Source organism: Mus caroli, unplaced genomic scaffold (genome assembly GCF_978045245.1).
Source record: "Mus caroli unplaced genomic scaffold, Mus_caroli_1 scaffold_2, whole genome shotgun sequence".
Lineage (NCBI taxonomy): Eukaryota > Metazoa > Chordata > Mammalia > Rodentia > Muridae > Mus > Mus caroli.
Window position 1 is genome coordinate 154,888,537 of NW_028227257.1, and position 26,798 is coordinate 154,915,334.

The 26,798-nt window shown below is 49.2% G+C and overlaps 1 protein-coding gene across 3 annotated transcripts in view; it reads left to right on the top strand.

Moving 5' to 3' along the window:
* The window catches only part of Nacc2 (NACC family member 2), a 71,066-nt gene extending 47,802 nt beyond the window's left edge, over positions 1-23,264 (top strand). For all 3 annotated transcript variants that reach the window (XM_021150620.3, XM_029472943.2, XM_029472941.2), the window contains 4 exons: positions 14,188-14,352; positions 16,524-16,629; positions 17,160-17,257; positions 18,355-23,264. In XM_021150620.3, the coding sequence (XP_021006279.1) occupies positions 14,188-14,352; positions 16,524-16,629; positions 17,160-17,257; positions 18,355-18,866 (881 nt within the window). In that variant the 3' untranslated portion in view covers positions 18,867-23,264. The remainder of the gene's footprint in view (positions 1-14,187; positions 14,353-16,523; positions 16,630-17,159; positions 17,258-18,354) is intronic.
* Positions 23,265-26,798: the final 3,534 nt, after the last annotated feature.

Here is a 26,798-nt window from a genome sequence, read left to right on the forward strand (position 1 = left end):
CTGCCTTCTGTCTCTGTCTGTCTCTCTATCTCTGTCTCTGTCTCCCTCCCTCCTTCCTTCTCCTGGAACTCATTCAGTAGACCAAGCTGACCTCAAATTTATAGAAATCCACCTGCCTCTGCCTCCTGAGTCCTGGGATTTAAAGGCCAGCAAGTCTGGCCTCCAAGTTACTTCTTTTTTCTCCACCCTTGGAGACCAGGTTTCTCTGTAACCCTGGCTGTCCTGAAATCACTATTTAGACTAGGCTGGCCTTGAATCTAGAGATCCACCTGCCTCCCCGTCACATCCTGCTACCTCCACATGCTGGGATTAAAGGCTTTTGCTATCACTGCCTGGCTTCAAGTTACTGAGTAGGCCTGGCCCTAGATTCTGGGCTCTTACTCTCCCTGCCACTTTGGCACTTATTATTAAAAGGGACATCTTACGTGCCACCATGCCAGTGCTCTCTTAGATACCGGATTTCTGTAAACTGTAAGATCTTAGTTCAAGCTCTGCTGCCCTGTTGATTTGTTAATCTTGAGCCTGAGCTGGGAGCAGCTTTCTTTCTCTGCCTTGTAAATTGTTCAGATTTTTTTATTCCCTCCATCCTTGACCTTGGCCTGACCTTGGATTCATTTTCAATTATTGCTGAGAATCAAGATGCCAAGTGCCTCTCACAAGAGCAACTGGGCATGGATTCAGCCACGGCCACCTGATGTCCCAGTTTTTCTCACCGTGCTCTGAAGCCCTTCATTACATTTATTCCTAGAAATCCATTTCTTGTTTTAATTACGTGTTTAAGTTTCTTTCTGTAGTTTTGTGTTGCTCATGATAATATACAGAAACAAACTGAATGACACGTTTTCTGACTTACTCTAATGGTTTACCTGCAGTGTCTTCTGAGATGTCTATGTATATAATGGGGCTCTCTGCTAACTCATTCCCTCCCTCCCTCCCTGCTCCTTCTTCCTTCCCACCTGGGGCCTCAGGCATGTTAGGCAAATACTCTATCACTGAGCTATACTCAAACTGATTTGTTTATCTATTTATTTATTTTTGTTTGTTTGTCTGTGCAGCCCTAGCTATCCTGGAACTCTCAGTGGACCAGGCTGGCCTTGAACTCAGAGATCTGCCTGCACAATGTCCGGGTGCTGGGACTAAAGGCGTGTACCACCACAGTGGGCTTCTTTTCTTTTCTTTTCTTTTCTTTTCTTTTCTTTTCTTTTCATTTTAAGACAAATATTAAGTTGTATCCTAGACTAGCCTTGAATTTGTGACTCCTCTGATTCAGCCTCCCAGATAAAGTAATTACAGATATATGACAAGCCATTTAGCTTGTTCTTTTCTTCGTTTCTTCTTCTTCTTCTTCTTCTTCTTCTTCTTCTTCTTCTTCTTCTTCTTCTTCTTCTTCTTCTTCTTCTCCTCCTCCTCCCCCTCCCCCTCCCCCTCCCCTCCCTCTCCCCCTCCCCCTCCCCCCCTCCTTCCCCTCCTTCTCCTTTGCAATAGTATAGCTTTGGACACAATGTAGCTGAGGCTGACCTTGAACTGCTGATCCTTCTGCCTCCACCTAAGGCGTGCACCTCACACTTGGTTTTCTTGGTGATAGAGAATGGCTTTGCACCTGCTAAATAAGCTCTCTACCAACTGAATGGCAGCTCCAGCCCAGGACTTTATTTCTAAGGTTACCCTTCAAGGTTCCTTTCTTATCTCATGGCTTTAGCTGGGATTTCTTGTGTGCTTTTCATTCCCCAATTCAGGAAAAGCTTTTGATCTCACAGACTTCAGTGCTGTTCTAGGCCTGCTCTGATGTGGTTTTTGTTGTTGTTTTGTTTTTGTTTTATCAAATTAAGAATATTCCCCCCAGCCCCTACCCCCACCCCCCACCCCTGCCTAATGATAGCCACACACCACTTGCATTAGTTAGTTTTCTGTTGCTCTGGTAAACATACGATGACCAAAGGTAGCTTATAGAACAGTTTGTTTGGAGGGAGACTCCATTTTAGCAGAGGTTTGGGGGTGGGGCATGGCAGCAGGCCCCTGGGTCCAGAAGCAAAGTTCACATCTTCAACCACAAGCATGAAGAAGCTGAGAGACCAAACTGGAAGTAGGAGAAGGCTATAGACCCTGCAAGCCTGCCTCCAGTGATGGAATCCTCCATCAGGACCACCAAATAGCTTCACCAATGGAAGCCCAAAGTTCTTAATACACATGAGCCTGTGAGGAAATTATTCAAATCATCACACTGCTTAATGCTAAGCTGCACTGGGCAAAATGAAGCTGGGTGCATGTCACCAAGTGGTGGGGTCTTGAGGCACCGCTGTCCTGTGTGTGGCTTCCGTGTGTGAGAAACAGGGCCCAGCAGTGTATGAGTTCCCTATTGTATTTTGTTAATTTTATTTACTTTTTTTTGGTTGGTCTTTGGTTTTTGAGACGAGGTCTCACTGTTGTCCCTGGCTGTCCTGGAGGAGCTTGCTGTGTAAGCCAGGTTGGCCTTGAACTCAGATATCTGCCTTCCCCTGCCCACAAATGCTGAAGTAGCATGTGCCGCCATATACCATGGGATAAAGTCACCCTCTGAGAGGTAGCTGAGAGGTAGCATCCTCTAAATCTGGCTTGCTAGTGTCATCTTTCAGAAGGGGCCTCAGGCATGAGAGCTCAGTGGGGTGCTTGTGGCTTGCAGATGCTAGACCAGGAAGCCAACCTTTGTAGCCAGATCCCCAAAGCTGTGCTGATGGCTCTGCCTTTGTTGTCTCCAGCTCTGGGCTTGAATGAGACCTGTACCAGGGATGTCCGTGGCTCCCCAGGATCCCTGAATGTGGAGTCCAAGTACAAGGCCTGGATCTGTGCCACAGGCAGGTTGAGTCCAAGTGGCCTTGCGCTCATTCATGGCTTGAAACGTGAAAATCTCCCCAGGCCGTGTTTTCAGTGTTTGATCCCCAGGTCTTGAGAGAAGTCATGGAAGTGTAGGCAAGGGGGTGCCTAGCTAGGGACGATGAATAGCCATTAAAAGCACAGGCTGTACTTCCAGAGATCAGAGTTCAGTTCTCAGCACCCACATAGCAGGTCACAGCTGTCAGTGCCTCCAGTTCAAAGGGCCCTGACTTCCTCTTCTGTCTCTTAAGGATGCTCATATGCATTCACTGGTGCACACGAAACACTTGACGGGCGTGGCGGCGCATGCCTTTAATCCCAGCACTTGGGAGGCAGAGGCAGGCGGATTTCTGAGTTCGAGGCCAGCCTGGTCTACAAAGTGAGTGCCAGGACAGCCAGGGCTACACAGAGAAACCCTGTCTCGAAAAACAACAACAACAAAAAAAAAAGAAACACTTGAAAAGAAGAATTCCCAGTCCCTTTCCTTCTCTGTTTCATGTCTGCCATGGTCAGCCATGCCCTTCCCTCCATGCTGGACTGAGCCCTGTGAACCTGTGAGCTAACATAGAGGATTTCTCCCTTCAAAACTCACATCAATTATTTTGTTACAATTTAAATTAACTAACACAGAGTGATCTCTGTGGTCAAATGCCATTTTTTAATTGGTTAATACATTTAATAATTAGCAAATTAGTAATTTATTGTTGTTATAGTTTTCCCTTGTTTTTTTGAGACAGGGTCTCACTATTTAGTTCTGGCTGACCTGAACTTACTACGTAGACCAGGCTGGCCCTGAACTCACAGAAATTCATCTGCCTTTGCCTCCCAAGTGCTGGGATTAAACTCATGTGCCACTGTGCCCAGCTCAGATTTTATCTTACTCAGCTCCTCTGGACCCCTCCCCTGCATAGAATCACTTTTAGCCCAACTGTCTTGTATTAGTGTCTCTTCTATTTATTTACTTACTTACTTATTTTCAGTAGTGTATGTGTGGGGAAGTTGTGTGTGCCCCATGGCTCATGTAGAGATCAGAAGACAGCTTCTTGGTTCTCTCCTGGGAATCAAACTTGGATTGTCTGGTTTGACACTGGCACCTCTATCCACCTTCTCAAAGTTCCTACTTGTTTGTTTACTTGTTTTTAAGATAGTGTCTCCCCGCACAACTTTGGCTGGTCTGGAGCTTGTTGTGTAGACAGACTAGCCTGAAACTCACAAAGTCCATCTGCCTACTAGGATTTAAGGGATGTACCACTATGCCTGGCTTACTATATTACATATAGTTTAGTTTCAGTTTACAAAACCAAAAATTAGGGGCTGGAGAGATGGCTCAATGGTTCAGAGCACTGCTTGCTCTTCTAGAGGACCCAGGTTCAATTCTGTACCCATCTGGTCGCATACAACCATCAATAATTCCAGTTCCAGGGGATCTAGGCTTGTACATAGTGTACTGACAAACCACACATACCCACAAAACAATTAAAAACACGAAAGCCCACAATAAGTAATATTAATAAAATAAACGCCACCTTGTTAGGCCTGTAAATCATGCTTCTTTGGGATGGAGCCCAGTGTTCCCACTCTACCTTGAGTGCCAGTTAGGGTCCTACATGTTGCCAAGTCATTACCACAACATATTTTGGTGTGCTCTGTTGTCTTTATTGTCTCCATAAATATTTTCTTAATGTATGACACCCTCCCCTCCTTCTATGGCCCGTGAGTTTATGGCATCTGTGTCATTTCCAAGCACAGGCAGAACTGGGCTCATCTTAGCAGACTGAATCCTGTGTGGTCCTGGAGTGTACTCAGACTCCCCCTCTCTCTAGAGTCTGTGGAGACATGCTTGGTGCCCTACTTAGTCCCAAATGTGCTAAGAGGAGGTTGCATGGGCCACCTTATAAGCTGTACCAAGGTTTCAAGGCAGAGCTGGGAGTTCTTCCAGATTGGCCTGGTCTTGGGTGGGCACAGAGACAGTGTGTGACTCTTGAATTCCTGCTGCTGTCTTGCTAGCTGTACTGGATGCATGCTAATCTCAGGCTTGTTGTCTTATTATGAAATAAACCCCACTAAGACTGGCAGTCTTTCCTTACATTAATTTCTCTTGGTCTGATGTTTATATAGTACCCAGCTCTCTTCTATGTCCGGTGTACCTGCACTGTCTTTCCTGGCTCTTGCTTTATCTTGTGACAGGGTCATACTGTGTTTCACGGGCAGGCCTGGAGTGCCTCATATCCTTTCCCCTCTGTCTCCTGGACACTGGAACCCACAGTGCCCGTCACTACCTCAGCTCCAAGGTTTGTGTTATTGGCATACATGGCCCACTCACACTCCCTAAACAAGCTGCTTTAAGGTTTGACCCCTACTGTGCCCTGACCACTGTTACGCCTTCCTTTCTTCCTCCTTTTTTTTTTTTTTTTTTTTGCATTAAACAAGTGTCCTTTCTTCTGTGAATAAGGCTTGTAAGTTTTTATGTTGTCCTTCTAAGGCAGTGGTTCTCAAGTCATGGGTCACAACCCCTTTTTGGAGGTTGAATGGTCCTTTCACAGGGATCTGTCTCCTAAGACCATCTTACATATTAGGTGTTTACCTTATGATCCACAACAGTAGCAAAAACACAGTTATAAAGTAGCAACAAAAATAAATTTATGGTTGGGGGTCATCACGACATGAGGAACTGTATGAGGAAGGTTGAGAACACTGCTCTAAAGACAAATGATTTCAGCGTCTGCGTTAGGATTTCATAGTCTTTGGGACAGTTACCTGGCACCACGAAGCCTTTCTGCACAGGAGTCTCCCCTTCTCCTCTGCCATGCCGTCTTCTCCCACGCCTGTTGCCCTGTTGCTCCCCTGGTATGCCTCAGTTCTGTGAGCAGTTTAAACTCCACCCAGCTTGTTTTAGAAGTTGCTTTCCTGTGTCTCCCTGTGCATTTATCTTTATAGTACCTTCCATTCCCTGGCATTGCCTCTCTGACCTGCTTGGGGCCATCTTCCTCCTTAGGGGCTTGTGTTGGGTCCTGGCACTGGTCTTCAGCCAGCAGCCCTCTTCCCTGTGGCACACCATTGCCACCAATGCAAGGCAGTTGCCAAAGCTACAGTTCTTCATGTGCTTTCTGTTCTGATTTGTCTTTTTTTTTTTAATAAATAAATCCTTTTTATTTTTTATTTTTATTTTTTTAAAGATCTGTTTATTTTATGTATGTGAATACACTGTGGCTGTCTTCAGACACACCAAAAGAGGGCATCGGATCCCATTACAGATGGTTGTGAGCCATCATGTGGTTGCTGGGATTTGATCTCAGGAAGAGCAGACAGTGCTCTTAACTGCTAAACCATCTCTCCAGCCCTTGTCTTTTTTTGTTTGTTTGGTTTTTTTGTTTTGTTTTTTTCGAGACAGGGTTTCTCTGTATAGCCCTGGCTGTCCTGGAACTCACTCTGTAGACCAGACTGGCCTCAAACTCAAAAATCCTCCTGCCTCTGCCTCCCGAGTGCTAGGATTAAAGACGTGAACCACCACTGCCTGGCTTGTCTTTTTTTTTTTTTTTTAGATGAAAATTTCTTATGTGCATGGTGTCTTGCCTCCATGTTTGTCTGTGCACCATGTGTATGCTGTGCCCACAGAGGCCAGAAGAAGGCATTAGATGTCTCTGGAACTGGAGTTACAGGGGGTTGTGCCCTGCCATATGGGTGTGGGGATTGAACCAGTATCCTCCCCGTGAGCAGCCAGTGCTCTTGACCACTGAGCCATCTCTCCAGCCCTGTCTCCTGCACTCTTGTTTTCCTGTGGCCATCTGAGTTGTTTTTTGTTTTTTTGTTTTTTTTTGTTTGTTTGTTTTTAAAGATTTATTTATTTTATGTATGTGAGTACACTGTTGCTCTCTTCAGACACACCAGAAAAGGGCATCAAATCCCATTACAGATGGTTGTGAGCCACCATGTGGTTGATGGGAATTGAACTCAGGACCTCTGGAAGAGCAGTCAGTGCTCTTAACCGCTGAGTCATCTCTCCAGCCCCATCTGAGTATTTTTAATGAATTATTTTCTAGTTCACCACTCTTATCTGCTCTGTGGAATTCTTCTCCTCATTGTCCTTCTGAACTCGTGGTTTTAGTTACTGCTCTGTTTTATTTCCTTATTGATTCTGGTTTTCTTTGAGACTCCCAGTTTTGTTTCCCTTCCCTTTCCACACTCACAGCAGATGTACCATGTGTGTCTGCTAACGATCAGATCGAATGTCTTTTTGTAAATTGTGCTTTTATCATCTGATCTGTGTCTAATATCTTTGCTGCTGTTTTCTGGTCTTTCCTGGCATAGTTCTCTTGACTCCTGGGTATTACTTGACAACATTTTAGAAGCTCTCCTTGGAACTGCTGCTCAGGCCCTTCCAGGCTGCAGTGAGAGGCCCTGGGTGGGCCAGTGTAGGCTGTTGTGAGCCCCAGCCTCAGCCATGGCTGTTTTGGGTTACAGCTGGAAGCCAGAACTGTCCCGCAGACTCTAACACACACACACACACACACACATACACACACACACACACCCGACAGGAACCACCAAGCTGTGTGTTGGCTCTTGTTTTTGAGTCTTGTCCTGCATGGCTGCTATTTAGTGTTCTACAGAGATACCCAAGGCTGGTTTTGGAGTGGTGCTCAGCATTCTGTCCCGAGCCCCATGCCTCTCTCCCATGCCCACTGTCTTTGGATCTTCCCAACCAGCTTGTCTTCTTATGCATACAGTTTGCCACATTTTCTTGAATTCGTGTTTCTCTACCTTGTTCTGTCTTTCATGCCTTTGGGGTCTTAGCTCCTAGCCCTCCATTTTATTTTATTTTATTTTATTTTTAAGCACAGCTCCTATGGTTGTTCTCCACATTGAAGCTCTTCTTGCCCTTGTGACTTCATAGCTGAAACATGGTCCTAGTTAGATGTGTTTATTTTTCCATAGCTCAGCACTGACTTAATTTAGAGATCATTAAAAAGAGTGTGTAGTGAACACTGCTTGCTGCTTGCTGGTCTGTTCCCTGTGGCAGCCATAGGTACCATATTTTAGGAGCTTTTCAAGCCCAAGATGTATGTGTGTATAAGTGTGAGGTATTAGCTTAGCCTTGTACAGATCTTTACTTTATATATACAGATCTTTACTTTGACCTATGCCCTTTGTATGACTGTGGCCTGTCCTCTCCCTGGATCCACCAGTCAAGGAAGCCAAATCCTGTACTATGTGAGGGTGGTACCATACCTCTTGGATGTCATTGGACAAAGTGGAAAGATTCATGAAAGGAGAGCAAGAAGGAGGCTTGGCCAGCATAGTGATGAGCACTGTAATGGTGATGGCCAGGGTAGCCCACAAAGAGAGGGATAGCCTTGGGTAGTGGGAGGATCTAGCTGAACTCAGGTGCCAGAGACTCTTGGGGTAAAAGCATTTCCCCTGCTATTCTGGGGTGAACTTGGCTCTAGGGAGAGACATTGACCAAGACCATGAGTGTGAAGGCTGTGCCAGCAATGTTAGGCTGGCCAGCCAACCAACCAACCTGGAGGACCAGGCCACTCATGGAAGCCATAAGGGTCCTGAAAATAAAGCATAAGGGAGCACTTAGATCCAGAAGATTGGCCACTGGGACTGACATGGGCCCATGTGGATGCTGTTGAGGTCTACACTAAGTCTTCTGTCAGCTGAGCATGGTGAGTCTAAAGACCACATGGCCCTCTGTTCTATACTGGGAGCCCACATCAGCTGTGAATATGTGTACATCCCCTGGTCCCATACCCACTGTCTTCTCTGGATCCTCCCAACCAGCTTGTCTTCTTGTGTATACAGTTTGCCACATTTTCTTGAATCTGAGATGGATTTGTCCTACATTTTGGCATCTGTGAGATGGGTATGTCCAGGTAATGTTGGTAACATGTCTGACCTCTGTCACACAGAGTCTCACTTGGCAATTGGAGCATCTTGGCTCCCTTTTTGAAGGGCTCTGGAAACTGGGAAGGGATGCTGCTTCAGGAAGTGCCTATACTGGTAAGGCCCATGTATGTTAGGTCCTTACAAGATGGGAGGCTACTGTTTAACAGGTCATGCTGAGCCAACACAGAGCCAGCTAAACCATAGAGTCCACCCTCAGTACTGGGTGAAGACGTGGTACCCAGAGGGAAAAAAGCCACACTGGGTATCCTTAACCTTTCAAACTAACATTCAGCTGTTGCAGACCCTGGCCATCAGGCAGGTGCCTGAGCCAGGAACTCTTAGAGACCCGGACCTGGATGGTATTGGGCAGGAAGTATGCGTTTGTTGGGGATAGGAGTGGGGCGCACAGTCTTCTGTGGAAGATCACGCATGTGTGGGCTCCACTTGCTTTGGTGCACAGGTAGTATCTCACACACCCTGCCTTCAGTTGCCTGCTCACCTCCCCACCTGTGAGGCCTCTCCTACAGGCTGCCTGCTCTTCATCCCTGTAAACCTGTTCCTAAGACCCAAGACCACTGTGTTCAGGTAGTGTCCTTTATGAGAACAACCTTGACTGCCAGACTCCAGTTACTTGGAAACTCCATGAAGCTGGTTTTCCAAGTGGCTCTCATTTTGTATTCACTGACAACACAAGGATGCTGGGTTCCATCTTCACCAGCACACAGCCTTGTAGCTGCTTTTAGGTCCTGATTTCAAAGACCAGGATAGGATTCCATTGTGGTTTCTTGACTGAGCAAACACTTTCTCAGTGCAGGCTCTCTTCCATAAATCCTTGATGTCTGCCCAGTTTTGAAACTGAGGTCTGGTTTTATTTTTAAAGATTTATTTATCTATGAGTATGGGTCTTTTTGTCTGCATGTATGTCTGCACAATAAAAGGGGATATTAGAATTCATGGGATTATGGTTATAGCTGGTTGTGAGCCTCCATGTGGGTGCTGGGGATTGAACTCAGGACCTCTGGAAGAACAGCCAGTGCTCTTAACCACTGAGCCATTTCTCTAGCCCTCAGGGTTTGTTGTTGTTGTTCTCCCTGTATAGCTCTGACTGTCCTGGAGCACTACTCTCCAGACTGTGCTAGCCTTGAACTCAGAAACCCACCTCCCTCTTCCTACTCAACCAGCTTTTTTGTTGTTGTTTTTAAGTGTTGAGTTCTGAGAGCGTTTTCTTTCTTGCATCCTGTCTGTAGCCATCCCATTTTGTTACTCTTTCACAGAAGTTTTGGTTTTGTTTGTTTCATTCTGAAGACTTCACATTTCTGCTTCTCTTAAGGATTTGTACTGTGGAAATCATGTCAGAACTCTTAGCCTAACCCAAGAACAGGATTTTCCTACCTTTCTCTTCTGATTGAGAATGGCAAAGGTCTATGGCTGCTTTGCTGGCTGCCACATGGTCTGTGGGCTCTGTGGTGACGAGTAGCTTTCCTGACTGTGCCCTGCACTCTTGGTGACTTGGCAGTATAGGTCCAGGGAGTCTTCCACGGTGTGAGTCAGCAGTTTTCTCTCACCGTGGGCGTGGGCTCGGCAATTCCACTCATAGTTAAGACTAAGGTTTATTTTCTGATTCTGAATTGGGGAGGGGGGATACCTCTAGTCTGTGAAGTAGCTAGGCCTCTGTGAAGCTCGAGTGAATCCCAAGGACATTTGTGGAACAGGGTAGGAGAGGCTGGGGGTAAGGAAGCTCCTGCTGGGTACCCTCCTGGGGGCAGATCCTGTGGGAAGAAAACAGGCAATGGGATCCATCCACCCTTCCATGCCTCCTACTCTCACCTGCCGCCTTTTGGTGCTGGCAAGGGCACCCAGGGCCTTATCCCAACTAAACATGCTCTACCACTAAACTACACCCAAAGTACTTATTTTTTTTGCTGCTGCTGCTGCTTTCTTTTTTTAAACATAGGGCCTCATGAAGCTGACCTTAAATTTGCTATACAGCTGAGGGTGACCTTGAGTTCCTGATCTTCCTGCCTCTGCCAAGTGCTAGGATTACAGGCCTGAGCCACCATGCCCCGCCTCCTCCTCCTCCTTTTAAATGTGCTTATAGTATGCCGTGATATTTTGCAGTCATTTTCAGTGACTTTAAGCATCTTCACACTGTTCAGCCGTCACTATTATCCTAACCATAGAGCTTCTTGAGATCTTCCCAAACTGACAAATTCCCTACTCAGTATCTACATTTTTGCTTCTTGGGTCTATGGGGTTTGACACCTGGCTTAGCAGCTTTCCTAGGTGACCATGTTAAGAGCCCTGGAATGCAACCCATAATATCATGTGACCACAAGTATCCAGTTTGCTTCCATGGTGTAACCCCAGGGAGGTAGGTCACTGATCCTGAGAGAGGGGGGTCAGTTGCTGAGTGTCTAGGGGGGGGCCCTATAACAGAGCTTTCTGCCAGGACTAGGAAGTGACTTCACTTCAGCTGGTGGTTAGTCAGCTCTTCATAGAGATAACTAACCATGCCTCACATGCTCTCACCCTAGGACGCTCAGTCTTAGAAACCAGAGCTTTGTCACCTGGCCTGGGGAATGTGGAAGTGACATTGATACCACTGAGACCAGTCCTGGATGATAGGAGACTGAGACCAGGACACAGGAAACCTCGTGTGATCACAGGATCTCCCCTCAGTTCACAGTCCTCTTGGGGGAGGGGGAGACGGCTCAGGGACAGACAGACTTCCAGCATACATGGAACCAAGTACCGACCCTGACACTGGCAAGACCCACTGAGGTCCACTGTGGGTGGGGATGAGTGTCCAGTCTCCTCTGGGAGTGATTTTCTGGAGTTCGATATCACACCACCTTGTAGCCTGGGTGGTGACTGAAGCCACTTAGGCCTGTGATGGGGAGATTTGGGGAAGGGGCAGGGCACACAAAGGAGCTCAGAACACCTTTGCAGATGAGCTAAGACTCAGATTGGTGTATTTTTAGCGGCGGTAGCATCCAGCACTTGGCAGGGCAGAAATAGAAGAGGTTTTTTGGGGCTCTGGGCTGACAGTCTCTGGCTCTTGGGGAGCCAGGCTGGGGAGGGGTGTGCATGTGGAGCACAAACAACTTCTGCTGTTGAGAAAAACATCTCAAGAGAGCGCTGGCTGCGGATGGAGAATTATTTCTGTTGGTGAACACTCTTTATGTAAATGCCACGCACGGCGCACAGCGTTGGCGCTGCTCGTTTGCATGTGTAATCACAGCAGGCGGGGCGAGGGGGGTGGATAATTATGTTTTAAAATACCATCCGGATTGTTTGATGTGTTCCCTCAGTCTCTGGGTAATTCCGGGCTGTAAAGATTCTTCATTGCTCTGTTGGATGGGAAATGCCACCTGGCTAGTCTGACCACCAGTTGGTACCAGGGGTTTGCATCTCAGCATCTCAGTATCTCAGCAGCTTCCATTTTCTAGCTTCTGTCCTCAGTGAATGTCTAGCAACACTCTAAGACTTCCACATAACACTGGCAGAGTTGTGCTTATTTGGGCTGCATCAAAAAGTAGTGGGCTGCCGGGCGTGATGGCGCACGCCTTTAATCCCAGCACTGGGGAGGCAGAGGCAGGCGGATTTCTGAGTTCGAGGCCAGCCTGGTCTACAGAGTGAGTTCCAGGACAGCCAGGGCTACACAGAGAAACCCTGTCTCGAAAAACCAAAAAAAATAAAAGTAGTGGGCCTAGGCACCTTGCTCTGACTCTAGACACTGAGGCAGAGCTGAGCTACAGATGAGCTCTCCACCCCATCTTCTGGGCTCCTCCTGTATTCTCCCAGTGAATTCACAGTGAATTCTCCTGTAGTGGATCACTGTGTCTTAGAGTATAGGTGGTCATTTCAGAACCCAGGTATTGGTCCTTGGGGATGGGCACTCCAACATCTCCCTAGGGGCAGGGTGTCAAGATGACTTGCAAGTCCTTTCTGTGCAGGACCCTCCCTTGTCACCTGTCCTTAAGGGGCCCCTGCACCGCAGCCCCCTGCTGAGAAGGGTTGAGAGTTCCTATTGTGTGGTCATTTGAGAAGGGGCCTAAAGCTACCCTGCTGTAGCAACCAGGTGCACCTGTGTCTGATCTTGGCGCTGTCTCGGGCAAGATCTAAGTCTGAGAAACCTGCCTTGAGCCGGCCAGCCTCATGTGAGCCAGTTCTAGCTGTCCTAGGGCCAAGTCCTACCTGCGCCGCACAGACACATACAGAAACACAGGCCCAGATACAACCATAGACATGACACATGCAGTCACATATACACTCAGACATTCAGATACACAAACACACATGTATAAACATACATGGCATACACACAAATGTGTTACTCCAGTCTCTGTGGCCTGTGGGAGCGTGAACCAAGGACAACCTGAAAGCCTAGCCTAGCTGCAAGGCCTCCTGGGAAAAGGGGCTGGAGAGGCAGTGGAAGAATGGACCAAGGCAAGACTGTGCAAGATTGGTTAGCACCACAGGTCCTCCTTGGTCTTGTAGCACATAGGGTGCCCAGTACGTAGTCCTTATTAAGGAATCTTGGCCCAGGCCCTCTGTGACTAGTAGGAGACTTCATCTTGCCTGTTGGCTATTGATGCTGGCTAGCTGGCATCCGGTACTCTGTGAAGCACACTCAGTCATGACTGCCTCTGTGGGATACAGCCTCAGAGCTACGGGTGCAGAGGATCTCTCAGGCCTAACTGCCTGTTCTAGAAGTGGTTTGCCAGAACATTTCCAGACAACAGGGATGCCAGACTGCCTGGCTTTACTCCTGACAAATATTTAAGAGCACTTTCAGTGCCAGGCCAAAACAGTCCTAGGGGACATATCCTGGACCCCTAAGACCTCTCATCTAAGACCCCTATCCCCTCATCTGCTAAGTAGAACTATACATATCTGGTTACCTCTTCCATGAAGCCCGTTGGAGGAGAGCTGGGTCCCTACTTGGGGCCCTGTTCTGTCTCACTGGCTGTCTCCTTCCATGAGTTTTCCTGACAGCAGAGTTGGCAGCTTCATACTCTGAAAGGTGCAAGCTGCTGAGTTTAAGCTCCATCTGCAGCCTCGAGGTCTCTGGTCAGGCTGTCCTATGTCCTGATTCCAGCACGTGCCCTCTGGCCTCCCCTTCAGTGCTTGCCTTCCCACCTAACCCATAACCTGTTGTCTTGACACCTCTGGGAAGCACCACTCACCCTGAGCAGCCTGTTGCCAGGCGCAGGCAGCCATTCTTCATAGCCATTTTCTCATTCATGCTATCAGGCATCTTTGCAGGACAGTGCTGGATGTGGAGTTGGACACACTGCATGTACAGTGTGGAGGACTGGTGCCGTGGTCCAGGCTGATAGGGAAAGCTTCTAACCTGGGCCTTGGGGAATGTAGTGGACAGGCACAGAACAGCCCCGGTTCACCCACAGACTCCAACCTAATTGGGTTAGTTTTTTGCCTTAGTGCAAGAGAAACCAGAGCCAGTGCCCCTGGAGAGCCGCTCCTGTGTCCTCATCCGTCGAGACCTGGTGGCACTTCCTGCCAGCCTCATCAGCCAGATTGGGTACCGATGCCACCCAAAGCTCTACTCAGAGGGAGATCCTGGAGAGAAACTGGAGCTTGTAGCAGGTGAGGTGGCCCCACCCATCACTGTATGCAAATGTCCTACCCTATTTTTCAGACCTATAAACAATACACTCATCACCAATCAGTCAAAAAGAAAGAAAAAAAGAACATCTTAAATTTCTTCTAATTTCCTTTTAGAAGAATGTGTCATTAAGAGGAGTTATTCAATTGAATTAATTTAGCATTTTAATTGAGTCCCCTGAGCTGGCCAGGCTTCTGATTGGCAGGGGCTATATCCATGATGCATTTTAATTTAGGTCACAGATAGAACCAAGTCACACAGTTACCAGTGTCTCTCCTGCCCCAGTGTTTGGTCACAGTGTCTGAATAGTAGTTCACAGTGCAGAGTGGAGTCCAGAAGCACTTGGGGCCAGCACCTTTTCAGAAACATCATCCCTTTAGTGTTGGGATGCTTGCATTTTGTAAGGCAGTATTCAGCAAGATCCAAGTAGGTGGTGTCCCAGTGGCTTCCACAGTTTCCTTTAATTGCCTGTTTGAGAGAAGTCTCTCTATATAGCCCTAGATTTCCTGGAACTTGATATGTAGACCAGGCTGGCCTCTAACTCACAGAGATCCCCTTGTCCCTGTCTCCTGTGATTGGATTAAAGGTATGAGCCACTGTGTCTGGATTTTAATTGCTCATTTTGTTTGCTTGGGAAGCCCCAAGCAAGCTGGACAGGTTCCTCAGCTCTGCACCTTAGCTCTGCCTACCTGAGGCACCCTCTCCTGCTTCTTTCTGGATAGCACCCCTACTGGCACATCCTGGGTAGCATCTTGAGGTCCACTCTCTTAACAGAACAGAAACTCCAGACTCTGTCCAGTTGTCCCCCTCTCCTGGAAACCAGTGCCTTAGAGACTCCATTACTGACCAGCTCTCCGGTAGGCAACGGGAGTTTAACTTCCAGGGTAGGATGGAGTAGGGCTGCTCCATCCAAGTCCTAGAGCAGAACAGAATCTCTGGAAGCTACTAGAGACAGTCCCTCATACTGCTGTGATGCCTTTTAAGAGGGCAGAAGTGTTCCTCAGGCAAGAGCAGGTTCCTGTCTTCACCTTGTCTCTTTCTTCTGCTAAAACCTAATAGACAGGACTGATGGAAAGATCCAAGAACCAAGTGTGCATATGTGCATACCTGTAACTGAGTGCCTGGGAGACTGAGGCAGGGGAATTAAGAACTGAAGGCAAGCTTAGACTCTATAGTAAGAGCTCGTCTTAAAACAAAAAGGCTTAGCCCATGCGCTGTCAGAATAAGATAAGCAACCAAGCAGTGGTGCCCACGCCTTTAATTCCAGCACTCAGGAAGTAAAGGTAGATTGACTTCTGAGTGTGAAGCCAGCCTGACCTACAGAGTTAGTCCATGATGACCAGGGCAACAGAGGAGACTGTCTCGAGAAACAGAAAAAATCGGATGAGGGAGACCCACATAAGTGGGAACACACAGCCAGAGCTGCAGTCTAGTGCACCTCTCATTGTTTTCGCCTGTGCTTCCCTCCAGTCAAGTGATAGGCTCTTCCCGTGTGACTACACCCTGTACACAGGTGGCCTCCCGGATCCAGCTGCTCTCATCTCCATAGGTTCTGTCCTCTGCTCATCTACACTATACAGGGGCTTCTGGGACACTGTCAACTCTCTGCGGGGTCTATGGCTGAGAATGGCTTCTCTGTTCACACCTGCACTAGAGCTTCCTTGAACGCATGAGGTAGAGAGGCCAGTGCTGGGCCAGCAGAAGCCTCAGCTGGATTCTCCAGACTGCTGTCCATCTCTCCCAACTTCTGCCCATGGTTCTTTGGTGTCTGGGAAAGGACAAGGTGGGAAGCCAAAGCCAAAGCTAGCTCCAGAAAGTTCCTGAGGCGGTGGCAAGGGCTGAAGTTCTCTAATCCTGCCCACAGGCCTTATCACAATAAAGGAAGCTCAGGGGTTAAATGAAACTGAAGGTATGGGGTTTGCCACATCTTTTTCCCAAACCCTGGTGGCTTTCAGTTGAGGATGGGAGTATGACAGGAAAAGGTTTGGCCTTGGCATCCTCCAGCCCTGGTGTCTTCTAGCAGGTGAGAGCTGAGATTGTTTTTGTCCTAGAGACCTCACTTCACCTCCCACCCCTCCCCCCTTAGAGGGCATGAGCCCTGGCTTAGTTTATCAGACTAAAGACCTCACACATTGATGTCTGCTGGCTTTAGGCTCCGGGGTCTACATCACTCGTGGCCAGCTCATGAACTGCCACCTGTGTGCAGGGGTGAAGCACAAGGTCCTGCTGCGGAGGCTCCTGGCCACCTTCTTTGACAGGTAGGTGTTTAGGGGGCTGCAGAAGCTTCTAGAGTTTCCGGTAGCTGTGAGCTGCCTTGGTCATGAACGGTTTGAGCTTTTATAGCCTTCTGCTCTTTCCTAATACAGATGTGGGCGTCTGATATGGAGATGCCCTAGAGAGGCTCTGGAAAGATCCTTGTATGTTAGGGCCCAGTCTGGTGAAATACTGGCTGTGTACCCCTCCCCAAAGAAAGCAAAAAGCTCTATACACACTACCATGTGCATGAGTCAAAAGGGCCCCTTCCCTAAGGCAAAACAAGGCACTCAGGTGACTCAGGATTTCCCATGGATAATGCCTGGGTCAGTCAGCTTCCTAGTCTTGTCACTCAGGTTGCCCACTCCCTGGGAGTTCTGTCCCTTAGAGGAAGACTGGACCTTCCTTCAACATTGTACATGACTCAGGAGACATACATACTTGTTCAGGGGACACGTGGGTGGGTGTGGGATCTGGGCTCTTTCACCTGGTATGTGAACAGGAAGCTCTGCCCCCTTTCCTCATCCCTCTCCAGGAACACACTGGCCAACAGCTGTGGCACTGGCATTCGCTCCTCCACCAGTGATCCGAGCCGAAAGCCACTGGACAGCCGAGTCCTGAACGCTGTGAAACGTGAGTGGGCAGCGAATGGTCACTCCCGTAGGGTGGGTCTGGGAGACTCTAGGAATCCATCTGGACTCGAGATCTCAACTGAGGCAGGCTAAGGCCCCAGGGTCATTCTGGGCCATCGGCTCCTGTCCTGCATGCTTGCTTTGGCCTGCAGCACCGGGACCAGCAGGGAGAAAAGAGCAGCAAGTAGAACTCGTCTCGAGGTGTTAACGTCCTTGGTAGGTTTCCAAGTGTGATGAATTCAGCTGCGAAACTATTTTAATATGTGAAATAGATCTAATTTTCCTTTTTGAACAAAACCCCTTATTTACATGTTGAGGTTATTTTGAGCCTTTGCCATCTGTTCGGCCGGCTTCTGCCTCCCGCTCCTGCGTGGTGGGGCGGAGCCCAGTCCATCTCTGTGGCAAGCCACCGCCCAGCCCTGTAGCGGCAGATGCAGAAGAAGCTGTACCACCCAGTATACACAGAGACTGGCCCTGAGCACAGCTGCCTGGGGCCACTGGCCCAAGAAATGCCTTATCTTCTTACTTAGAAATTCCCTTTGTGAGACTAATTCTATTTTATAGAAGAGGATAATTACAGTCCTGAGGAATGAAGTGACCCATTCACACTGGAAGGTGGTGAAACTGGGCTTTGAGGAACCTGTTCCTGGTTGATACTTGTGGGGGACCTTGGTCTCCAGCTCCTTAGGAAACAGAAGCGTTTGTTTTGTTTCATTGATGAGGACACCCACACTCCTTTTTGTCTGCCGTGTCTGAAACTAGGGATGGTGTTGATGAGCCAACTGATCATATGGGAGGGAGCTGACCTGTCTCGTTTTTCAGGGGGAGGTGAGAAGATTAGACACAGGTTAGACACAGGTCCAAACCTGGTGGGCACCCAAACAGACTTACCTTACTGTTATAGACATGTCCTAAAGATCATATATGAGTGGAGGAAAGAAAAAGTGACTTCTGGATTGACAGCTCAGATCAGGGGATCCCAGTGAGGATCAAGCTTGCAGACACTCCAGCCCTGGGCACCTTACTTCTGTGGACACTTAGGCAGCAGTGGGCAGGGAGAGGCTGCTCTTACTCCTCTTGCTTCTCTCTCCCATGCAGTGTACTGTCAGAACTTTGCCCCCAGCTTCAAAGAGAGCGAGATGAACGTGATTGCCGCAGACATGTGTACCAATGCTCGCCGTGTCCGTAAGCGCTGGCTGCCCAAGATCAAGTCCATGCTTCCAGAGGGTGTGGAGATGTACCGTAGCGTCATGGGTGCGTCGGCCGCCAGCCTGCCCCTGGACCCCGAGTTCCCATCTGCGGCTCCACAGGTGTTTGAGCAGCGCATCTATGCTGAGCGAAGAAGTGATGCAGCCACCATCGTGGCTCTGAGAACTGATGCGGTGAATGTCGATCTGAGCACTTCAGCTAACCCTGCCTTTGAGGCTAATGAGGAGGTGGATGGGGGTGGCTCTGTTATCCAGGAGGTGGCTGCCCCAGAGCAGCTGCCTGCTGATGGCCAGAGCTCCCCTCAGGCCTTTGAGCAGGGCAACACCAGCTCCAGTAGGCCTCAGACACCAGTGGCCACAGCAACAAGAAGGCCAGAGGGCACCTATGCAGGGACCTTGTAAGTGGCCGGCAAGGCCAGCTCACAAGGAACCGAGTACTAAAGCTGCTTGCATGCGTTACTAATACAAACAAATGTGATCAAGCCACTTACCTACTGAACTGCTACTGCTGCCTGACAAAAATGTGATTTTTATTCTGCCTGTATTTAAAATGGATGAAGGAAACAAATGCATTCATTATACTGTAAACATTTAGGCCGCTGGCCACTCTCTGGGACAAAGGTCCCAGGGCAACTTTTTGATATTCCCCAGCTCAGTCTCCCGTGGTAGTGTTCTCTCTCCCTTCTTGGGGAGACAGAAGAGGCCACCAGGTCCCTGATGTCCTGCCCTGACCCTGCCTCATCCACCCTTCTTATTCCCCTGCTCTGAAAGCAGAAGCTGGGGCAGCAGTGGCCTGGGGCTGGAGGGGCAGACACGACACTCCATTCTTACCCATAAGGACCCCACTGGGACAGTGGGGGGAATGCTGGGCCCCCAGAGGCCAGACTTCTCTTGTTTTCATTCCTCCCAAGAAGCTGCCTGCGTGCATGTATGTGTGCGTGTGTGTGTGTATGTGTGTGCATGTGTGTGTATTCATATGTGCGCACACACACATGAGTGAGTGAGAGAGAGAGAGAGAGAGAGAGAGAGAGAGAGAGAGAGAGAGAGAGGCAGGAAGACCAGTGATGGCCCTGCAGTAGCTGTGGCTGGTCATCTGGGGGTGGGGGAAAGATGAGGTGTTCCCCCCTCCATACCTGTGTCCTCACTCTGCTCCACCCAGATCCCCAGCGGCTGGCCTGCTGATCCCCCCAGGGTCTCTCTGCCCCTGGCCATGGCTGCCCTCACCACCCTCTGCCTCTCCAGCCACTCTGGGATTTTGCTTGTTTGCTGTTTTTTGTTTAGTTCAGATCTATTTTGTTTGTGGTTTGGAAACTTTCAGACCGAACAGAGAAAAAAAAAAAAGCAAAAAAAAAAAAAAAATAGCAAGAGACTAGTGTCCCTGTTCCCAGCCTGCTGTGGATTTGGGTGAATACATGTCCATAACCCCCATCTTGGCCTCCAATTGGAGGCAGAGGGGCCCAGGAAAGTATAGCTATCTGTGTACAGCCAAGCTAGGCCCCTGTGGGCCTGGCCAGCAGGACACTGCTGCCTGGGGTGGGCTCAGCACTCATTGTGGGTGCCCGTGTAGTGGAAGGCACAGGCCTTACAGGCCTGGGCCAGGGCAGTTGGCAGGTGTGGATCGACCTCACTGGGGACCAGAAACTTAGACTATCACGAGGACAGCACCTGTGGGGGCCGTGGAGGACAGCTGGTGGGTGGGAAGCTGGCGCTTTATCATTTTAAAGTATGGGATATGCTCCCGAGGCTACTTTCCCAAGTGTCTCCTCTTGGACTCTTGTCTGAGGACTGCCTGCCCACCTGCAAAACCTAGCAGCTGCTGAGGTGCCCAAGGACACCAACGATAACAAACTTGAAAGGTCTCGTCCCTATCCCTCTATGCATCTTGAGTTTGCTGCCCTATGAACCCCCCCTGTGTGCCCACAGCCGGAGCAGTCTTTTCCCCATTGGAGGGTAGGAGACCTGAGGTGCAGTTTAGACTCCCTCTGTGTCACAGCCTTCTTTTTGCAGGCACTTCCCTGTCTTGGGGGCCTCACAGGGAAACTCCATACTGTGCTGACTATACATCCATGTATAGTCCTATCTTTCCCCTCCCCTCTTTTGGAAGACCTGTGGTGTGGAAAGGGAAAGGGGCATCATGGTAGGTACTGTGGGAACTGAGCTGAGCCCCTCCCCCTGCTCCTTGGTAACCCAAGGCCTGCATTCCTAGGGCCAGTTCAGAGGCTAGCTAAGATCTAGCTCAGGAACTAGCTGCCCAGAGATGGACCTCTCACCTCTCCCATTTCCATCTTACTCCTAGGTAGGTTGGAGCCCCAGCCAGCCCTTTAGTGACTTGGACCAAACCCTCCTGGTGCTGGGTGAAGACCATAGAACTGTAGAGGGTACAGCAGGATTGGGGGCAGGGCTGTGCCCTTCCGCTCTGGAATATCCCTTCATCTGCTTCCCCCACCCAAATTTGCACTTTAATTTGACCATCCTTGGGGACCTTTGGGAGACAAACCCACCTATTTTGGTTGGTGATAGAAGGGCTCTTTCTCATCCCTCCACTCCAAGATGAGCATGGTCCCACCCTGGGCCAGCATAGGGAGGGTGCCGCTGGCCATTAGAGGAACAGTGGCCGCACAGAATGCCTGACCACTGCTCGGGCTAGCACAATGTCCTCAACCTCTGTCCCTTAGTGTTTATAATTGCCATCTGTTTTGTTCTGGGTAAGGAAGGCAAGAACTATAGGTAAAACTTCAATAATATTAAATGTGAATGGATTCTGAGCTCTCCCTGTGCCCCGGGTGGGCCAGACAGAGCGTTTTGCACTAATGTGTCCCATTGTGGACGTTGTGGGGATCGTTTGCAGACATGCATGGCCAATGACTGTACCTGCTTGGGGGGTGGGGCACTCCCTCTGCATCCTGAATGTACTGTGAGGCAGGCGGGTGGCAGGCCTGGGCTCCGAGGGGCCTTCCAGAGTGCCTTAGCATCTTTTGATTATTTTTTTCAAGGAAAACCAGTTTTAAAAACCAGACTCCCTCCTTTGTTTACAAGATGACTAATTCCAGAATTGGGGCTGTCTTGTCCTATCACATGACCCCGACTTGTCCAGACCCTATAGGTGAGAGCCTCTCAGCATTTGTCAGATGTCTACACCTCTGTTCCTAGCTTGACTACTAGCAATATGCACATACTATGTAGAGTCTATTGTAGAAACTATTGCTACATCAGCATCTTTGCCAGGACAGTCGGGACTGGATCAGGTTGGAGCTACTGGGGCAGGGCTGGATCCAGCCATGACTCTTATGTCCTCCCAGAGCAGACAATAGTCCCTGAGGCAGCTGGGACGAATACAGCAGGTCTGGGGCAAGGGACCAGAGACAGGGCTGATAGTGTGAGCTTGGAGGTGCTGCCTGTCTGCCCGGCTGTCTCAGTACTTGAATTCTGTATTGTTTTCTATACCAGTTGCTTCAGCTAACATCTGATTTGGTGTCTTACTTTGCCCTTGACTGTGGATGCTGCCAGTGATGTATGAGAGGCAATTGAGAGACTCTGAGGGGTCCTTTGTGGTGTGACTGCAGGTGTGGGCCTCGAAGAAAACTAGATGTGTGGTGTTTGTTTAGAACCTAAAGGAAGGCAGAAGAAAGGGGCTGTGAGAGCTGGCAAGCTGACAGGGCCAGTCCCCTCCAAGGGACTGTGGGGTGCCTGCTGCTGCCTGCTTCAACAGCAGGAACTTCCCAAGCCCAGTGCACATTGTGCTCTGCCCCACTGTCCCCTGCTTGGGTTCCCTAAAGATGGTGACTCTTAGCTGACTTGGGGAAGAGCAGGTGGCCTATCAACCAGCTGAAAACTCGAAAGACCCTGCTAGAACCTGCTTGCCACAGATCCCAGATTGGAATGGCGACAAGCACGAGATCTGTCAGCTTTCCGCACTTCACTTCGTGGAAACGGTGCTGCTGCTGGGTGGTTCTGCATGTCAGGCAGCTCAGCCTGTGCTGCTAGAAGAAGGGCTCAATACAAAGTGTTTCAAAAGTGGCAAAGGTGTTTGCTTTGTTTGTTTTGTTTTCCTAGAAAGGAAAAGGATGCAGGATCTAAAACATTCTGATTGAATAGCCTCTGCTTGTGTCCCATTGGTCGCCTCACTGCAAGCACGATTGTGATTTTTATGTCAAAGGAAGCCAAAATTTGCAATACTATTTTTAGCAGACAAAAAGATAACTCAGTATAAAATGTATAAATATTTTTGACTTGAACATTTTGGGTGTCTCTGGGTGCAAGAAGAACATTTATCCCTTCAGTGGGATGTTTGGAGAACAGGACCCGAGGAAGAGGGTTGTTTTGAAGGCACTGTCCAGGGGTTAAAGTAGCATCATAATTCATGACTGTTAGGAATTAAGTTAATAAAGTCATTGCTCCCCTACCTCTAAGGAGGCCTTCACAGAACCACTGAGCTAGAGCAGACACCACATCTTGGCTTCCTTTTGTTTTAGGGAGGAGGAGGCTTTGGTTTTTGGTTTCTTTTGGTTTCTTTTTGTTTTGTCCCTCCAGCATCCTCCTCTCTCTGTGCTGTGACCCCGTAGTGACAAGACTGTTACTTTGTAGCCATGGCTGAAAACATTGTATCTATAACAACAAAAAATAAAACAAACAAACAAACACAGCTATGTCCGCAAGCCGACCAGGGAAACCCTAGAGCTGTGAGCCTGTGCTCAGAGCTGTTTCAGAAGTGGAAATCCATGACAAAAGGATGTTCTTGTTAACTGTAAGGCGCTTTGTAAAGTTCACATTTACAGGATAATAAAGTCAATTCAAACCCGGCTTTCCTGACCTTTGCTTCACCAGTGGGATTGGGGACACAGTATTGGAGAGAAGTTGGGAAGAGCTTTAGCTGTGGAAGAACATGGGGCTGCCTGTGCCCCAAAAAGTCACTATTTGGGAGATATAGGAGTGTGCCACTGCCTAGACTGAGTAATGGTTTTATTCAATGTATTGTCTACAAAATGGCTCTTCCTCTTCATCTGGCCCATCTGCCCTCCCTCCTTTGGATGTGTGGCTCCCTCTGTCCCCTCCCCTTGGCCAGGCCTGCCCCCAAGTGGGCAGAGGGACAATTGCATGTGGGTGGAGCTTATCTGGGCTGCACTGGGGTTCTGGGTTCAGGCCTGGCAGCTGTTCTTCCCGTGGGGTGGGTGAGCAGGCTTTAACAGGAGTCTCGGAAGAGGGTCCTGGAAGCAGCCTCTGGGGTCTTACCCTGAACCCTGACTCTGTACGTCCCATTACTAAAGATGACTCCCTTCTGAACCTTATTGCTCATGCTTTTGCAGCCTGTGAGGGGTTTCCCCAGGGCCACTTTTGGTTACCTGACAGGATCCCAATCTCTGGCTCCCTTTATATATGCTTCATACCACCTGCTCTGTGGAGTTCGAGATAGATTCCCTAACTCACCTGTGTTTGTTTGTTTTTGTCTCATCTGGAGCTAGTAGGTCTGTGCCATGTGTATGTCCCCTTCTCTATCTCCCCCCCGCCCCCTTTTCTGAGACAGGGTTTCTCTGTGCAGCCTCAGCTCTCCTAGAACTCCCTCTGTAGACCAGACTGGCCTTGAGCTTAGAAATCCACCTGCCTCTGCCTCCCAAGTGCTGGGATTAAAGTTGTCCACCATCACCCAGCTCAATCACCCTCTTAAAGGAGTGTTTGAGGTAGGATACTGGTTTAGGATCCTATGGGAGCCATCTCCTATGGGAGCCTCAACGCTCCACCCTGTCCCCATCCAAATGCTCAAAGAACAAGGACACAGGTGTGAGAGGTGAGCATTAAGCCCCTCCTTTTACATCCTACCACCAACTCCAGCTTGGACCAGAGTCAATGGATCCATGCCCACACTCAGCAGAGGGGCAGGGTGGAGGAGCAATAGAGACACATCCCTTTTCAGGACACATTACCCTGGCTCCAAAATCCCTACCTCTGCTGCCACCACCCCCACTTAGCCTTCATCCACTCGGGCTGGATTCTTAGCCATGCACTTTGACTGTTAAGGAACCAGAAAGGGCATACCCAGAAGGCCCCAAGGCCTATGGGGGTCAGGGAGTATTGATGCAAGACAGGTTTTGTCTTAGCAGGAACTTTGAAATTGGTCACTCAGTGCATGTCAAATGCCAGAGTCATTCTGGCTTTCCAAGAAAGAGAAGGCTGTGAAGTGCCACCAGGGGTTTGACCCTGTGACCTGGAAGCCTCTGACAAAATCTGGCTACGCTCAGGAAATGTGTATCAGTGTCTTGCATGTGTGCACAGCCCCTTCCCCATCCCTTGCCCTCCTTTTAAGGAGGAAGCTGGTGTATCAGCAGGCTCCTGGCTTTGCCCAGCGTTTTGGTCCAGCAGGAAGTTGCTGCTGGCTCAGGGAGGACTGCAGAAGGTGGGCTTGGGGGACATGATAGACTCACTTAAGTCCTTAAGTTCCATACTCCTGCATTGCTCACAGGAGGGCCAGCCCCCCTCCCTACCAGTCTAAGAGGGACCTTAATGTGGCTTTGGACAGAGCCAGCCCTACCAAGGCGAAAGGATTCTGTCTCTGCCATTACAACTCTGCCTGTGAAAGGTCATGGGCCACTTATCGAGGGACCTTCACAAACGAGAGGAAAGTGAGGGGGTGGGAGGGTATGAATGGCTTTAATCCCAGCAAAGGCAGGCAGGTCTCTGTGAGTATGAGGCCAGTCTGGTCTCCAGAGAGAGTTCCAAGATGGCTAGGACTCAGAGAAACCAACAAAAAAAGAAAAGAAAGGAAGGAAGGAAGAAAAGGAAAGGAAAGAAAAGGAGGGGGGCTGGAGTGATAGCTCAGCGGTTAAGAACACTGACTGCTCTTCTGAACGTCCTGAGTTCAAATCCTAGCAACCACATGGTGGCTCACACCATCTGTAATGAATCTGACGACCTCTTTAGGTGTGTCTGAAGACAGCTACAGTGTACTTACATACAGTGTACTTAGATAAGGAGAGGGAGCTGTGAGGACTGGGCAGCAGTTGGAAAGCAGAGGACTTCCTTCCCTTTCATCAGTTAGGGCAGAGGAGCTTCAGAACTAGGGCAGAGCCCTGCAGCAGTAGGAGAGGCAGGCCTGCTTTGTGCACTGTCCTAAGGCTCCAGCTCCCAACCCCAGAAGGTCACTTGGATCCCCACGGGCTTCTGCAGAAGGGCTAAGGGGAGGAGGTGGATTCAAGGATCTAGTACTGAAAGCAGGGAGGTCTCTGCCCCTACAGAAGTATGAAACTACCACATTGACCTTGGACATTTACCACCTCTGTTGGGGTTTTAGAGCTCAGAGGGAACCAAAGAGACCAGGCTTAGAAGGAGGTGCAGCAGGCTCTTTGCTGAATGGGAGGGGCTCAGTGACTGGATGACTTGGGAGTTGAGAGAATCCAGAGCCTGCAGGGACACTAAGCCAGACCCTTGCTCCCATACTTGGACTTAAGCATTCCTGGCCATGAAGCTGGTGCCAGTCTTTCCAGATCCTTAACTGATTTATGGGCAGGAGGAAGACAGAATTCAAGCAAAGCAGGCTGCCTCCTCAGGGACCGTGGCAGCTGTCTGGGCAGGGTAAGGGCAGAGCAGGGTAAGGAGTCGGGATTTCTATGGGGAGTGGCCCCAGTGTGTATGTGGTTCTATCCTGGGGTTGCCTCAGGAGCAGAGGTGATCTCAGGAGGGCTGGTGAGTAGGTAAAGGTGCTTGCTGCCATGCCTGATGACCTAAATTCAATCCCTGGAATTCACACAGTGGAAGTAGAGAACTGACGTCAGCAAGTTGTCCTCTGATTCCCAAGCAGACTCTGGGCCATTTGTTTCTCTTGCTCAAGAAATATAATTAAAAACATGTGTCACCCTGGGCTGGAGAGATGGCTCAGTGGTTAAGAGCACTGGTTGCAGCCGGGTGGTGGTGGCACACGCCTTTAATCCCAGCACTTGGGAGGCAGAGGCAGGCGGATTTCTGAGTTCGAGGCCAGCCTGGTCTACAGAGTGAGTTCCAGGACAGCCAGGGCTATACAGAGAAACCCTGTCTCGAAAAACCAAAAAATAAAAATAAAAATAAAAAGCACTGGTTGCTCATCCAGGAGTCCTGAGTTCTCTTCTGCCTGATGTTCTATTCTGTCATGCAGATATATGTGCAAATAGAGTGCTCATACACATAAATAAATTACTCGGGCTGGTGAGATGGCTCAGTGGGTAAGAGCACCCGACTGCTCTTCCGAAGGTCCGGAGTTCAAATCCCAGCAACCACATGGTGGCTCACAACCATCCGTAACGAGATCTGACTCCCTCTTCTGGAGTGTCTGAAGACAGCTACAGTGTACTTACATATAATAAATAAATA